General features: G+C 39.0%; 1 protein-coding gene across 3 annotated transcripts in view; it reads right to left on the reverse strand.

The window, feature by feature from the left end:
* Positions 1-12035: 12035 nt before the first annotated feature.
* Positions 12036-17152, reverse strand: part of IGSF11 (immunoglobulin superfamily member 11) — a 111797-nt gene continuing 106680 nt past the window's right edge. For 2 of the 3 annotated variants that reach the window (XM_074364018.1, XM_074364024.1), the window contains exons 5-7: positions 16212-16334; positions 15319-15469; positions 12036-14344 (exon numbers count right to left, since the gene is read on the reverse strand). In XM_074364018.1, coding sequence (XP_074220119.1) covers positions 13903-14344; positions 15319-15469; positions 16212-16334 — 716 coding nt within the window. In that variant the 3' untranslated portion in view covers positions 12036-13902. The remainder of the gene's footprint in view (positions 14345-15318; positions 15470-16211; positions 16335-17152) is intronic. The other variant, XM_074364022.1, reaches the window with a different exon arrangement.

Consider the following 17152-nt stretch of genomic DNA (forward strand, 5'->3'; position numbering starts at 1 on the left):
ATGGAAATGCCTTATAATTGAATCACTTTGCTGTATACCTGAAACTAATACAACACTGTGAATCAACTACACTTCAGTAAAAATTAAAAAGTAAAAAAGTAAAAACTAAAAAAGAATGTTTCCAGAAGCACAGCCAAACCTAGGCCATAAGGAGGTTTAACCAGTGCATCAGAACCGAGGTGAAAGAGCACTCCCGGGTCCGTGGCGCATCTCGGGCAGATTGTTGGATGACCTCTCCACTGGGAGGCAGGACGGGGCTCCCCGGTGCTTCCCAGTGGGCTAGGGTGTTACTGTTACCATCCAATCTCTTCAAACAAACTGGGTCCCCATTTGTGTTACTACGTATTAGTCATCATCTAATTATAAACCCTCAAGCCATCTTACTCTGTCAGAAGTCTCTCTCAAAGTGGGACCCTCTTTTCTATCCCCACTTTCCTGACTCTAGTCCAGTGTCTCAGCATTCCTTACCTGAATCATTGACATAGCCCCTAACTCATTTCTAAAACTTAGTTTCTCCTCCATTTTGTCTTTCTGTAATATAGGTCTTATCTTATTACTTCACTTTCTGCTTTCAAACCTTTATTCTTGAAGCAACAGTTCTTATAGAATAAAGACCAAAAACTTAGCAAGGCCTTTAAAGCCATTGAAACCTGGCCCCAAGCTATTTGACTAAGTATCTGCTCTTTTTCAACAACCACCCATACACAACACTATCTGCTACTCCTCAAATTTAAAAGGCACTTTCAGCACCTCTGGTCCAGTTCCTTTGATTATTCCACTGTGCGTGGAATGTGGTTTCCTCCCTCACAGAATGCCTGGGAATTCTAATTATTCAGGGCCCAGTTCTCAAAAGTCACCTGAATGGACCACATGTTGTTGCTGGTGGTATAACTCACTATAATCCTTCTAGATGATAACTTGGCAAAAGATATCAACAGGCTAAACATTAATATATTTGCCCAATTATTTGCCATATCTATATGTTCTAGGGAAATAAACCCAAGAAATTATCCACAGAAAAATCCATTACAGTATTACTTACAATATTAAAAACCATAAATAACCTAAATGTCCTGCTATTGGAAAATGCTTAAAACAGAAGCTTTTTACTGTATAGCACAGGCAACTATATTCAATAGCTTGTAGTAACCTATAATAAAAAAGAATATGAAATGAATATATGTATGTATGTGTATGATTGAAACATTATGCTGTACACAAGAAACTGACACAACATTGTAAACTGACTATACTGCAATTAAAAAAAAACGAACTTTTGAACTTTTTTGACTGTTGTGAGTATATTCACACATTAAACACATTTGCATGTATATATACATATATATATAATCTGAAACAAAAGCTTCATGAGATAATACATAAAGTGCATCCAATTTCATTTTTAAAGTGATGATTGCAACTCACTAAACCTTCCTATTAGTGAATTGTGAGCTAGAATTTGAAAAATACTAGATTAAAAATATGATAACACAATAATGGAATATTATTTAGCAACATAAATATTTCTTAAAAACTCCTTAATAAGAATATATTAATACAAAATTAAGTGATAAAAGGGCAAGTTACCAATTATCTATACAGCCCGATTTTAATATTTTTAAGTATGTATGCATTGGAATGGTTCTCCGGGACCATACATAAGAGATAGGGTACTTCAGTGGGCCCACAATTTGCCTAATATTTCTTTGTCATAGTTTCTTACAGGGAGAAGAACAGAAGAGCATGAGATTTAGACAATCCTGGAGGCCTATGTGATCGTGAATTAACTGTAAAGTATATTTATTTCATTTAATAAACATTTATTAGTTATAAACATTATGTCCTGAGTACTCGATATGGAAAGATGCTCCAGATCTATCATGGGAAGACAGACATTGAGACAAAGTAATGTGCTGGTGTTGCAGATGGATGCAAGATGTTCAATGGGGGCCCCGAAGAGAGAGTCCTCATTTCTGCTGGGAGGTGACTCCAGAGCTGATTAAAGATGAGTTTGCCCCGAGGAATCAAGGCAGAAAAGAAGAATGTTCAAGATAGGAGGCTGGAGCAGTGGGTGCAGGAACAGGGAAGGGTGACCGTGCAGGGTGAATTGGGGGTGTGAGGCATCTTGGTATGACAGTGGCATAAGGTGAGGTAGGGATTGGGGTGGGAAGTGAGGCTGGAGAGCTGAGCAAGGGCAGGATCATGGAGGGCATGTGTGCCATGCCAAGGAGCCTGGACGCACTGGACCACTGGATCTTAACAAGGATGCACATCATCATCACCTGTGCAGCTTTCAAAACTGTAGATGCCTGCTCACTCTCAGGAACACTGATTGGTTGGCCCTTCATAAAAAAGTTTACTTTTTGCTCAGCCTCTTTCTGTAGGCAATGAGAGGCTATTTAAGGAGTGCAACAAGCAGAGGTGTGGTATCACATTTCCAACCAGCACAGTGTGGAGAGTGGACCAGAATTGGACAGGCTGAAGGCAGAAAGCCCAGCTAAAGAGACCATCATGATAGTCCAAATGAGTAAGGGAAAAAACACAAGCTAAAGGAAAAGCGGTTGGGAAGGAGAGGAGGGGAAGGATATTGAAATGTCATGTCCACAGCCTGGACTTATATGGAGGCAGTGGTGGTGGCAAAGGGTGAGTTGGGTGCTGGGAGGTTTAGCTCCCCCATAATCTCCTGCAGCCTCCCAAATAAACAGGTCAAATGAAAGCAGATGTTTGCTGTGTAACAGAATTATAGGAAAAATCCTCCACCCTCCCTCCTTTCCTCCCCCTTACCCACTTTCCAAAAGATTGCCACCTCCAAGCCTCTCCTCTTCCTGAAGCCACAACTAGTGTCTGGGATGGAGAAGGGAGACAGAAGGTGGAGGGAAATCTAGGATGACTGCCTTTTCCAACACTCAGGGAAAATAATACTTACCTCATGGATCTGAAGTGAGAATAAACCAGATAATGTACGGACTGTGTCTGGCACATGGGAAAGCTCTCGATAAACCATTTCCTCTTCCTGCACAGGAGCGACTAAGGCCCCGGCCCTCCTCTTACCTGACCAAAATTTCCACCCAGCTCTGTCCTCCTCTCTTAAACATATTTATGTTTTCTAGTGCAAGACTAAACTGACAAGTTTTCACTTTCTTTTTCAGACAAAACAGAGTAACTTTTTCATCATATGGAATAATTAAAGTCAGAGCTAGGTGAAAGATTTCCCCCTCCTTTTAGCTGTGTTTCATCAACTGAGAAGAAATTCTCTTTCCTGATAATCCTCTCTAAAATGTAACATTCTTTTCATCCATAAACTCAATGAAGAAAAAAAAAAGTGCTAGCAACACATCTGAAGTTTCCTTGTAGCCATCTAAAAGTTAACTCTTCATTGCTTTTGCAAGTAACCAAAAACACTGCACTTAAAAAAAAAAAAAAGGCTACAGAGACCTCTATTAAAGCTGTTCTTTTTATAAACGTGCAGGCACAAATCAATGCATTGTTAATGAAGAGTTTTCCTGTATAGGCCTCTAGAGTCTTGTAGAGACTCAAGACTTGCTCATGACCTCTCAATGGGGGAAGGGGTGGGCGGGGAGTTCACACAATGGGGGCTTTCAGTTCTGGGTACTTCAGAGGAACCGAGCCCACGAAGTCAGATGCCAGGACCAGCCCTGTGCCCTCCTTCCCAAAGGTGAATCCCAGATTGTTAAGAGGAAAACTGGGGAGAGGGGTGTACTGATCTGAATCATTCAAATCGTCCTCTTAATTTAAAAATGATCAGAGATGCATCTTTTCTCCTTCTTCTGGAAGCATAAATATCACAAAGCACTGTAAGAAGCCTGCCAATTCAGAGCCTGCCTGCCTACCTTTGAATCCTGGTCCCAGCCGTGCTACTACTATGTAGCCTGGGGCTACTTCATTGCTGGTGCCTTTTTTCCTCATCTGTAAAATGGAATAGTAATAGTACCTCCCTCATAGAGTTGTTGTGAGCATCAAAATGAGTAAATAGATGGAAAGTGCTTAGAAGAATGCCTGGCACGTAGTTGCTGGTGACCAGACACTAATCAGCAGAGGACAGCTGCAGACCGGATCCACCCAGGCATGCATCTGCTGGAAACTGGTCTATTCCACAGCAGAGATGCTTAGTACTGGACCACAGGCCACCTAAGGCCCACAGACATGTACAATCAACTTGGACAGCATTTAACTTTTTAAAAACTTCATTGTCAACATACATGATTTAGGAGATAAATCAGCATTTCCAGCTTCTCTTGAAGATTCGAGAGATCTGGCCATGCTGGGCCTGGAGTCCCACTGGCAACTGTTGGAGCAAGCTGAGTAGCTGCTAAATTGTGGCCATGGTGTCAACCTCCAGGTCACTACCACCCATATGGCCCAATCCTCTCATTTCCTTAACCTCTCCAGGCATTTGAAGTTGTGATCTCTACACTAGGGGTTGGGGCTTGGAAAATCACAGCCTATACCTACATCATAATAAAGGAGTGATTCTGAGAAGTTTGAGGGGTGGACAAGGCCTTGCCTTCTTGGTGGTGGGGAAAAGGGAAGAAGAGGGAGCTGCTTGTATATGACACTCAGATCTTCTGTAGTCTCTTCTTTGGAACTCTTTCCCCAACCCCACTTTCTCCTTATAAAGTTCAAGTAAATGACTTACAAAGTAAAAACAGTAACAGCTACAATTTATCAAGAACTATGCCATCTTAATACATTATCTAACTGAATCCTCAGAACTATGCTGTAAGAGTGATGATCCTCACGTTACAGGTGAAGAAAACAAGGCTGAGAGGCTAAACAACTTCCCTAAAGTCAGTTAGGAAGTGATGGAGCAGGACTGACACTCAGGGTCCAGGGTACTACAGTGCCTCCTTCTTAGCAGTTTCTTCCAAATTCACCCATTGCCTCCAGGGACTACTTTGTCCCCCTCAAAACTTCTCACCTAAGAGAATTTCTTCAAATCCACCCTTCTCTCACAACAGTTCTATCCTGAGCTTAAAGGTGGTGAGGAGATCAGTATTTTATGTAAATGGAAAATATCCTAGGAAACTGATGAGAAAAAAGTTGAAGGCTGTGAAACTCCCTTAAGTATAGGAGTTAAAAATGAAGACTCAAAAAACTTGACTGACTGGAGAAAATTATTCTAATTGCCCAGAAGGTCAGAGATGGAAATTTTCTCCAATCATTAAAAAACACTTGAGCAAAGAATGACTGAAGAGAATTAAGTGTTCTGCCTATGCCATGCCAAATTTGAGGCAGTGCCAACACTTTTCATATTTATTAGCTATCTTAATGGAAGGACAATCCATGATAATTCATATGTGATATTCTTGACTCTGTAACTTACTAGCTTTGTGACCTTGAGCAAAACACTTAACCTAAACCTTGGTTTCCTCATCTGTAAAATGAGCATAACAATGAACCTGGAAGTGTGCTGTGAGGATTTCAAATGGGATGCTCACGAAGTGATTAGCATGCTGTCTGGCATACAGTAGGAGCCCTGTAAGTACTGATGTTTTCCCACCCATTTCATTTTCCTCACTAATTTAAAAATGATGGTAACCAGAACACAGACGTGCTGTTTTGGAATAAAATGTGTGAAAATAGGAAACAAGGGAACATTTGGTCAGACAGACAATAATGACTTGGTCTTTTCCTTTCTCTTAAATAAAAAGAATTTCAAAGGGCAAGTTTATATGCAACAGCACTCAAACAGGACCTCCAGCAAGGAGAGTCAGAATTCTGAGTAGGTGGAAATGACTTTCTATTGCTGGGAAATTTAAGCTTCTGAAGTACTACTACTACTAATGGCTAATACTGCGTGTTTATTTTAGCCAGACACTATGCTATTCACTTTATGTCCATTATTTCATCTAGTCCTCACAACCTCCAAGGTAGCTACTGTTAGCTCTAATTTGTAGATGAATTTGAGCCTTTGAGAATTCTGTAATTTGTCCTTCATAAGGACAACTGCAACTCATCCATGTCCATATACATGGTCATATAATTTTGTCCAAGCCCAGAATGCAAAACTGCTGTAAATCTAATGAACTTGGGGAGCAATGATGAATGGTATAGAAATGTAGTTTCAATGTAACCTTTTAGGCTAAATTATCTCATCTAGTTAACCAACCTGCCCAAATTAATCAGATATCAACCGAACTCAGTGTTAAATACATAGCAGGCACTTAACACGTATTGCTTTGTCTAATAATTTTGTCTCTATCATTAATGTCTTATGATTAAGTTAGAATTTTGTATCCTGTCTTTACCTAAAATAGGCACTAATACCTTATTCACAAGGGAGCTGTGAGGAAAAGCTATAAATAACTATATACACATAGAATTTACAAATCACCCTTTCTCTAGATTGCATTCATCTTCTCAACATTTTGCTGTTAAGATTGAAAATTATTTTACTAGACACAAGTTAGATGGCTGTCTGAAAGAGGGCCATTAGAAGTCAAAACAACTAGGACCCCAGATCTCTCCTCCAGACTCCTGTTCACCCGGACCCAAGTACCTGTCTGAGTACTGAGGACTGAAAAACAACTGGCAGATTACTTACTAGTTTGGCCAAATTGCTTAACCACTCTTAGCCTCAGTTTCTGGGCTGGTACAATATGAGTGATGATATAGGACTGTGATGGGCTTAAAGGAATTAATATTTATGTGTATTTTAAAAAGCACATAGAAAGCATGAAAGAAGTAACAGATATTATTATTTTTATGTCAAACACTTTGTAACTATTTAACATGGGTTTCTTCCCCCCAAAACACCCACTCCTCACCCCAAGAACCAGGAAAATCAGAACCTGAAAGAGAAAAGACCATCAGTAAATGCCAACATCAAGATGAATCAGAGAGTGGAATTATCTGACAAGATTTTTAAACACAGCTATAATAAAAATGCTCAATGAGCAATTACGAATTCTCTTGAAACTAACTGAAAAACCTGAAAAATCTCGGTAAAGAAATAGGAATGAAGTAATAATACATGCTACAACATGGATGAACTTCAGAAACATTATGCTAAGTAGACTAAGTCACATGCACACAAAAACACACATATTGTCTTATACCATTTATACGAAATGTCCAGAGTAGGCACATATATTAAGACAGAAAGTAGACAAGTGGCTGCCTGGGGCTGAAGGAGGTGTGGAATAATGAGTAACTGTTGTAGGTACGGGTCCTTTGTGGGGTGATGAAAATGTCCTAAAATTAGATTTTGGTGATGTTGGTGCAACTCTGTAAACATACTAAAAACTATTAAATTGTACACTTCATGTAAGTGAACTGCTACATAAATTCTCTCTCAATATAATTTAGGTTGAAATTTAAATTCTCTTTAAAAAAGGAATTGAATATAAGTTATTCAAACTAAAAAATACAGTAACCAAAATAAAAACTTGCTAGATGGACTCAATAGAAGAGTGGAAACAGAGGACAAAAATCAGTAAATCTGAGGACAGAGCAGTAGGATTTACTCTGGACAACACAAAGATAATAGGCTGAAAACATGAACAGAGCCTCGGGAACCTGTGGAATAACAGCATCTATCATCAGTCCCAGAAAGATCTGAGACAGAGAGTGGGGCTGAAAGGGTATTTTAAGAAATACTGGCAGAACACATTCCAAATTTTTCATATGTTTAAAGAAAAGAACTGCCAACCATGAATACTATGTCCAGTGGGGAATGAAGGGGCAATGAAGACACTCTTGGACAAAAGAAAACTAAGAGAATTTGTTGCTACCAGATCTACCCTTACAAATTGGCTAAACGGAATTCCTCAAACAGAAAGGGAATGATTAAAAAAGGAATCTTAGACCATCAGGAAAGAAGAAAGAAAAACTAAAAAGTGGATACATGGGTGTGTAAAATGAACTTCTCATGAGTTTTAAAATTGTGTTTGATGATGGAAACAAAAATTATATACCATCTTATGATCAAGAAAAAGATATTTTAAAAGGGGAAAGAAAGGGGATATGTATGGAAGTAAGTTTTCACACTACTCAAAGTGGTAAAATGTTGATAGAAGTAGACTGTGGTATGTTATATATGCTTATTGTAATAGCTAAAATAAACACTTAAAAAACTATACAAAGTGAAATACTCAAAAAGACTATAAATATATCAAGGCCTAAAAATTGTTCAAATCACCCACAAGAAAGTAAGAGAAATAGATAATAAGAAATAGAAGAGAAACAACAGAAAACAAAAAATAAAATAGCAGCTTTAAGCCCTAAACATACCGATAATTGCCTTAAATGTAGATGGTCTAAATATACCAATTAAAAGACAAGTATTTGCAGAGTGGATAGAAAAATATGATCCAACAATATACTGTCTACAAGAAACTCATTTCAAATACAGTGCCATAGGAATATTGTAAGAGTATGCAGATATTAATTTTAAAAATGCAACAGTGGTAAATTAATACCAGACTTCATAGCAAAAAAAAAAAATTACTAGAGACAAAAATGAACTACATAATGGTAAAAGGATCAATCCACCAGGAAGACATAATGATTCTAAATATATGTGCAATAAGGAAGAAAGCCCCAAAACACATGAAGCAAAAATGGTAAAGCTGAAAGGAGAAATAGACAAATCTACAATTATGGTTGACGATTTCAGCACCCCAGTTTCAGCAACTGATTACTAGATAGAAAATCAGTCAAGATATAAAAATGACCAACACAATCATACAACAGAATCTAATTGACATACCCACAGCATTCCAAACTAACAACAGCAGAATAAAAATTTTTTAGAGCCCATGGAACAAGTAACAACATAGACTGTATCCGAGGCCATAAAACAAACTTCAAAAAATGTAAAGCATCAAAATAATACAGATTATTTTTCTAACTTCAACCTAAAAATCACTAGCAGAAAGACAACCAGAAAATCTCCAATAATTTAGAAATTAACATATTGATCCTTTTACCGCCTCAAGAAACTAGAAATATAAGAGGAAAAAAACCCCATAGCAGTTGAAGGGATGAAAGAATAAGAAGCAGAAATCAACAAAACTGAAAACAGAAAAATAGAAAAAAAATTGATCAAACAAAAAGCTTTCTTTGGGGAAAAAAATCCAAAAAATTAACAAACATCAAACAAAATTGATAAAAAACAAAAAGATAGAAGATACAGATCACCAACATCAGGAGTGAAATAAGAGATATCAATACAGATCCTGCTCCCACTAAAAAGATAACAAGGGGAAAATACATTATGCCCATAAAATTGACACGCTAGAAGAGATGTATCAATTCCTCAAAACCTACAAAACATCAAAACTCAATCAAGATGAATTAGACAACTTAAATAGCCCTATAACCATTAAAGAAATTGAATCAGTTATTTAAAAGCTGAAAAAGAAATCTCAGGCACAGATGATTTTACTAGAGAATTCTATGCACTTAGGCACAAAAATCTGCAACAAAACATTAGAAGATCAAATCCAGCAAAGTTGAAAAATTTATATCCATGACCAATTGCAATTTACTCTAGGTACACAAGGCTGGTTTGACATTTGGAAATCAATCAATATAATCCAGTTTATCAACATACTAAAGGAAAAAAGATATGATCTTATCAATTGATAAAGAAAAATCATTTGACAAAATCCAACACCCATACATGATAAGATACTCTCAGCAAGTATTAAAAGTGAAACTTCCTAAATTGATAAAAAGCATCTATAAAACACCACATCTAATATCATACTTAAGTAAAACAATAAATGCTCACCCGAACCCCAAGACTGGGAACAAGGGAAGGATACTACACTCATTAACTTAACATAGAACTATCAATTCTAGTCATTGCAATAAGGCAAGAAAAAGAAAAGACATACAAAGACAAAGACATACAAAGACACATACAGAGGAAGAAATTAAAATGTCCCTATCTGATTGTAATTGATTGTACTTAAATTTTAAAAAAATCTCTATCTGCAGATTACATGATTATTTATGTAGAAAATCCCAAAAGATCTACCAAAAAAAGAAAAAAAAAAAAAAAGAAATGCCACAAAACAAACAAAAAAATCAAACACTCTGAAGAAGTCAATTCAGCAAGGTTGAAGAATACAAAATCAATACAAAAAATTCACTCACAATTCTATTTCCTAACAACAAATAGAAACGAAAATTTAAAACACAGTAACATTTACAATTGCTTCAAAGAAAATTAAATATTTAGGGATAAATCCAACAAAATGTAGAGGATCTATACCTGAAAAGTAGAAAATGCTGATGAAATAAATCAAAGAAGACCTAAATAACAGGAGAGATAACATGTTCACAGACTAGAAAATAGTATGGTAAAGATGCCAGTTCTTCCCAATCTACAGGCTTAATGTGGTTCCTATTACAACAGCAAGGTGCTCTGTAGGCATAGGCCATCTTATTCTAAAATTTATACAGAAAGGCATAGGAACTAGAAAAGCTAAAATGATTTTGAAAAAGAAGAAGAAAGTGGGAGAAACCACTCTACTAGATGTTAAACCTTGCTAATTAGTTATAAGAGTAAGCACAGTGTTGACTGTGCTGAGAAGGAAGGAAGGAAGGAAGGAAGGAAGGAAGGAAGGAAGGAAGGGAGGAAGGAAGGGAGGAAGGAAGGAACAGACACAAAGATCAGAAGAAGAGCTAGAGAACTCAGATAGAGACCCACACAAATATGCCTCAAATTATTTTTTCCAAAGGTGCAAAAGCAATTCACTGGAGGAAGGATAGACTTTTCAACAAACAGTGCTCGAGTCACTATACATTTAGACATTTATCTTAGAGAAATGAAAACTTATGTTCACATAAAAACCTGTTAAAAAAAAAAAAGAAGAAGAAATATTCACAGCAGCTTTATTTGCAATAGCGAAAACCTGGAAAAACTCAAATATCCTTCATACCCTTCAATGGGTAAATGGTTAAACAAACTGAGGTATATCCATTCCATGAAATCCTACTCAGTAATAAAACAGAATGAACTAAGGGGAGGGTATAGCTCAGTGGTAGAGTGCTTGCCTAGCATGCATGAGGTCCTGGGTTCGATCCCTAGCACTTCCATTAAACAAACAAATAAACAAACAAACCTAATTACCTACCCCCCCAAATCAAAACAAAACAAAAAGGAATAAATTACTGATGCATGCAACAACTTGGATGGATCTCAAGAACACTATGATGAGTGTAAAGAAAAGCCAATCGTCAAATGTTACATACTGCATTTCACTTACATAGCATTCTTGAAATGACAAATTATCGAGATGGAGAACAGATTAGGGATCAGGGACTTGGAGAGGAAGGAGGTGGCTATGACTATAAAATAACAGCTCAAGGAATCCAGTAACTTGACTGTGGTGGTGGCCACATGAATCTACACGTGATAAAATTACACAGAACCAAATGCACACATGTGTGAGCACACACACGCAGAGTGCATGTTCAAGGTTGAAATCTGAATGAGGCTGATGGATTGTACCCATGTGCATGTGTAATACTGTATACTAGTTAGGTTAGACATTACCATTTGGAGAAATTATAGGAATCTCTATTATTTCTAATAAACTGCATGAAAATAAGTAAATATCTCAAAATAAAGAGTTAAGGGAATGATCCAATATATAGCAAGAGCTACAATCATGACCATAACTTCCTGAACTGAGACTTGTCAACGTTAGTTCCAAAATCATCATTTTTCTACTCGATAGCCATATTAGGCACTGTGCTGTGTGAGAGAGATTCAGGGGTGAAAAAAAACAGTCCTGAATCCTGTTTTCATGAACTCCCATATAGGAAATGTGAAAAGAGCTCAATGTGTGAAAAGGATCATTACATCTTCAGTCATCCATGTGACAAATGGACTCAAATTTCTAATGGTAAGAGTAGAGCTAAGTAATTTTTGGAATATGTTCATGGACTGCTCAGTAAAAATTATTATGAATACTATAAACAGAATGGAAAATACTTATAACATTAAGAGAACACTAAATACAAAATGAGACATTCATTAGTAGATAATTAATGACAACTTGTTTTTATATGAATAAACTTTTATTGGATTTTAGATAATTAGAAAGAATAAAGAAATGCAAGATAAACGCTTTCTAAACAACATCTGATAGTATCATCTTTTCTGTCATGGTATTTTCACTTTTCTTTATAAAAAGTATAGACATTCATTTATTTAAATTTTTACAAAGTCGAGAACCATCAAACGGAAAAAATAAGTAATGCTAAAGTAAATTCAGCTTTTCATCAATGTTGGAATGGTTGCAATGGTTAGGTTCTGAGCTTAGCCCTCTTCGAAAAGTAGTGTGTGCAGCTGCTGTTGGTTTCCATTATTCAAGTAAGTCTGAAAACCAGGAGGCCACTCCTTGCGACAACTATGCTTGCAGGAAAAGAGGGTAAAGAGCACAGTAGGAAGAGGGAGGGAGAGACACCACCGGGGAAAGAAAAGATGCTCTTGTCGAATCACAGGGGCAGCATCATGAAGAATTTAGGAAACAAATCTGGAAAGAAATCACTTGTGTGCTGCTTAAAGTGTGATTAAGGCGAGATAGTCACCAATACAAGTATGGCCAGGTCTACATGGCACAAAATAGAGTGGGGAGTTTGTAAAGTATCTGGTGAACACCAAGGCCAGGTAATTAATCCCAAAAAGAGTCTCTTTACAGTGGTGTAAAATGCATTTGGGCAAAACTGCAACCCTGAGCTGTGACAAATACAGGGCAGACCCTCCCAGGAGCATCTCATCCCTTTTGTCTCAGTCTTTTCTCCTTTGCAAAAATAATCATTTTGAAAGAAAACGGAAACAAAGCAACTCCTGCCCTCCCTGTAATGACCTAGTACCCTCGACTTGTCAAACAAGGGAAAAGTTATCTCCTGCAGTACAAAAGGCACCAGGTGCTGCCCTCATTAAGAGGAAGCCGGTGGGACAGCAAGGAGGCCGGGACAGCCCTGCTCTGAGAGCCGCCAGGAGTTCCCAGGGCCTGCCTCCGCCAGCACAATTAGGCCCCTGGTGCTGGGCCTCCGCGGGCTCAGCGAACACAGTCACTGGACGTGATGTCAACAACAGTCTTCTCTTTCCTAACCCGGTGCCTTGCATATATTAAAAAAAAATTAGTTTTCTTTTAAAAAATACTTTCCCAGGAAATAATGAACAGTAATTGTCATGGACCTATAACAGACCCTAGAAAATCGTAGACAGGCAATAATCTGTCAATACAGCAATATTCCAAATATGAAATTCATGGTCCAGGAAGAGATAAATAAATAAATATGAAGGGGCTTCTCAACGAAGTTGCTAGCTTTCCCCCATTCCTTACTGAATTCTGTTGGTGTAAAAAGTTTTGATTCTATGATACAAGAGCCAGTCCTGTTAGGACCAATACTCACCATTTATGTCATTCAGCCCCTACATAAAGAGGGGATGGGGAGAGGCAGGACATATCACAGAGATGCTCAGTATATTTTCTAAGGACACCTATCTTTTTAAAAAATTTCATTATTTAAACTCCATCTGGCACTTAAGTCTCTTGAAAAATTACTATGTTAGGCATGAATCAAAAAAACAAGCCCATCTGGACCGCAGTTTGGGTTTGAAATGCTATTCTGCTCTTATACCTTTCTCCTCGGCTTGGCACATCTGTGAGATCCAGCTTTTGGAACAGAATCCTGGGACATCTGGGGTGGGGGAACGAGTCTTCATGCTGGAGGATTCCAGTTCATTTTATAGATCTTAGTGGCCAGGTCACAGCACTGCCCTCTCCTCTGTGCTTTCTACCAGAATTGCTGTCAGGAAGGTGTCCTTCCCAGCACTCCACCACCCCACGCGCCCCCTTGAACGGGGGCATCCTCCACTTCTTTTCTTTTCTGCATGCTCCACTGGCTCCCATCCTATACCAGGGACCCGGCCCGACTCTGGGCTGGCACCATGACGGGGACGGCGCCAATCCGCTCTAGGGTGGCTTGGCTGATGTAGGAGTGTGTGGGCTGGGGCCGAGGCTTCCTGCTGACCGAGCCATTGCTCCGGGCCATGACCGGTGGTGATGACCCTCTGTTGGCGGTCACCACCAGGGTCTTGTGTGGGGCCGGGACCAGGTGGCTCCCATTAGCATAGATGGACGGTATGTTGGCCTGGCCAGAGTGCAGGGAGAAAGACTGGCGCGAGTCACTGAAGTGGTTGAACGACTCCGTGTGTCTGTGCGCTTTGGGATTGTTGCTCCAGTAGCGACTGTTGTAGGTATTGGAAGAGGTCAGTGTGTTGTTCTCTGAGGAGGATATCTCGGCGTGAAATGCTTTGGCAGAAGAAGAACATTTAGGTGGAAGATCATCCTCTCTGAAAAGGAGCAAAAATAGAGCTGTCATTAGGATTGACTTGAAGTTTACTGTCCCCTCCTGCCCAGGACTCTCTTCCCATGTTCGGGCTAATATGTCTGTGAAATGTAAATTCTCAGGACAGAGCACACACTCACGAGAGCAAACACCGCAGTCCCGCTGGCATCGGCTTTGACATTCATTCCCTTTAAGACAATGCTTAGGAAAAACTCTCCCTCAGCTTCTTAGTCTCCAAGAGTAATAAAAGTAGTATCAAATCTCTAAAAGACTATGTCTTCCCATATAACTGAATATATGTGTGTGTGTGTATAATTTTTTTTTTTGCTCTAAATAGGAAAAGAGTCTATGAAAAACACACTGAGCAAGTTGCTGGAAAATAGCTAGGAAATCAAACTATGGATGTGGGAACTTCAACAAACTATTAAGACTTGCCTGATTTCATCACACTTTGTGGTTTGAGAAATCACTGTGGTGTGCTGATGAGAGGTTTTCCTCACTAATCTTATGCTGGGATGAAATCTGTCCCTGCATACAGTCAAAATCCTTAAGAATTACAAGAGGCTAAAAGAAGTCACTAAACTAATTTAAGATGTCAACTAATTCATTTAACATTTATTGAGTACTAGACATTCTACTAGATGTTTCATGTGAAAAAGACACCCCTCCTATACCCAAGAAGCCTGTGGTCAGATAAGGGCGGCCATCAGTGCAAGAACATGTGCATCTTAAAGTCTGAACGAGGGCCTAAGTCAACTTAGGTGAGGAGGTGATGCCCAGACTAGTCTTGAACCAGATCAAGGAGTGTCCTGAAGAGATGGGTGAAGAGGGAAGGCGTATGGTCCAGGAAGAGGGTGGAGGCGTGAGGACATGAGGCATGGCCATCGCTGTCAGAAGATTAGCAGAGATATCTTAGCTCCCAAAATGAACAGAAATACAGACATCAGCTATGCAGGACAAATTATCTGACACACAAACCTTATTTCATTAGGAATTTCTTCTTCCTCCTCCTCTTTGTTTTTGCTTCTCCAGTAAAAGAATGCCCCTAAAATTAGTGCAATGCAAAAAATGATAATAACTGCACCAGTGCCAATGGCTCCAGCTATTAGTCCAATGCTCCTGGGCTGGGCTGCAAAATATATTTAAAGAAAAAAGAAGAGAGAGAGAGAGAGAATAGACTATACTTACACAACTTCATAAACAGTAAGTCTACTAAAGAATCTTCTTAAAATGTATAAAATTGCCTGCAGAATCACATGCATTTAAAGTTAAACCTCACTTAACTTTCTGTATCCGCAGTGGTTAGGACTAACACACAGTAGGTTCACAAACATTTACTGAATGAATGAACAATTACACAACACACAGCTGTAGGAGAGCTACACCTAGGGCAGAGCAGGGAAAAGATGGTACCCATCTATCTGCCTAATCCGCCCCAAATGAACTCAGCCATCAGTGGGATAACCTATCACCTCATCACAACCAGATCATTCCCTTTTGCAACTGGAATTCAAATTATAACCCAGAATTCTCAACTAAGGAGAAGATTTCTGCACTGCTTATTTATGACCTGGGCACCCAACATTTAAGCAGGGATTAGGAGAAAATACAAAAAGGTCTTGTCAAGACCATAAGATCATCACAAATTTGTATATATCCAATCAGAACTGATTTGATTCTGATGGTCCCAAGGAGAAGACATTTTATCATAAAGAAGGTGTTATATTGCTGAGTAATGATGAAAACCGAAAGAATTTCCATTTAATCTTCAAACAACCTGAAAACAATTAAGCAGAACTCTTCATTCCCTGGCTTAACAAAGATTTAGGCATTTTGGACCCAAAGGGGACATCAGAATTCTGCCTACTTACGAGAAATGACCTGGAGATCCAGAAGACATGTGCTGGTCCCAATGGCATTAGAGGCCACACACTGGTACAAACCTGAAGACAGGGCGCTGATGTTCCGGATGGTGACTGTTCCCTGCACCTGGTCTGTCACAAAAATAATAATCAAGGGAGGATTGAAGGAAAAAAATAAGGAAACTGAAGAAATCAGCAGAAGACTATAAAAACAAATAAATAGTGAAGAGCTATCAATATCTTTTTTGGAGAGAGATTTTTTTGGTTCATGAATATTAAAGACTAAAATCATAACATCACGTCAAAGACCCGAAGCTACAGAAGACTGTCCTAAATAAGGGTAATCTTACAACTTAATCTTGAGCAGATAAATGTCAGGTCCTAAATGTGGGGAGCCTTCTCTGAGGAAATGGTGGCTAATGCCTATTTTAGAGAATTTATGATTAGAAACACCGAACTTTAATTCTGAGGAAATGCCATAACATGAAGATGAAGTTAAACTCATTATAATAATGTATGTTTGCTTCACACTTGATGGAAAAATTACCCACTCTGTGCTCGAGGGGGTAGACAGTTAATTCCTTCCAACAACCATTATAACTGTTTGTGTAAATCCAGGCCCTCCAAGAAGTGGTGCCAAGACAAGCAAGAGGTTTCATGGAGGAAATGGCAGTAAAGGACATGGAGAGGAAGCCGGGGAAGCAGGGACAGGCTCAGAGCACAGTCTGGCCCCGGTGAAGGGGAGCGGGAAGGAAGGAGGGCCGGGGGGGAGGGGTGTCTCAGACTGCAGCACAGTGTCATGGAAGCTTCCACTAGGCCGATGGGAGTCCTTGAGCCAAAGTCACCTGTGAAAGGGCTCACACCTGTGGGAACAGGCCTGCATCAGCAGCCCCGCTGTGCCCAGGGACTAGCTGGGAGCTGCCCAGGAGACGCCTGGCCTGGGTGCAAAG

Source organism: Camelus bactrianus, chromosome 1 (assembly GCF_048773025.1).
Source record: "Camelus bactrianus isolate YW-2024 breed Bactrian camel chromosome 1, ASM4877302v1, whole genome shotgun sequence".
Classification (NCBI taxonomy): Eukaryota; Metazoa; Chordata; class Mammalia; order Artiodactyla; family Camelidae; genus Camelus; species Camelus bactrianus.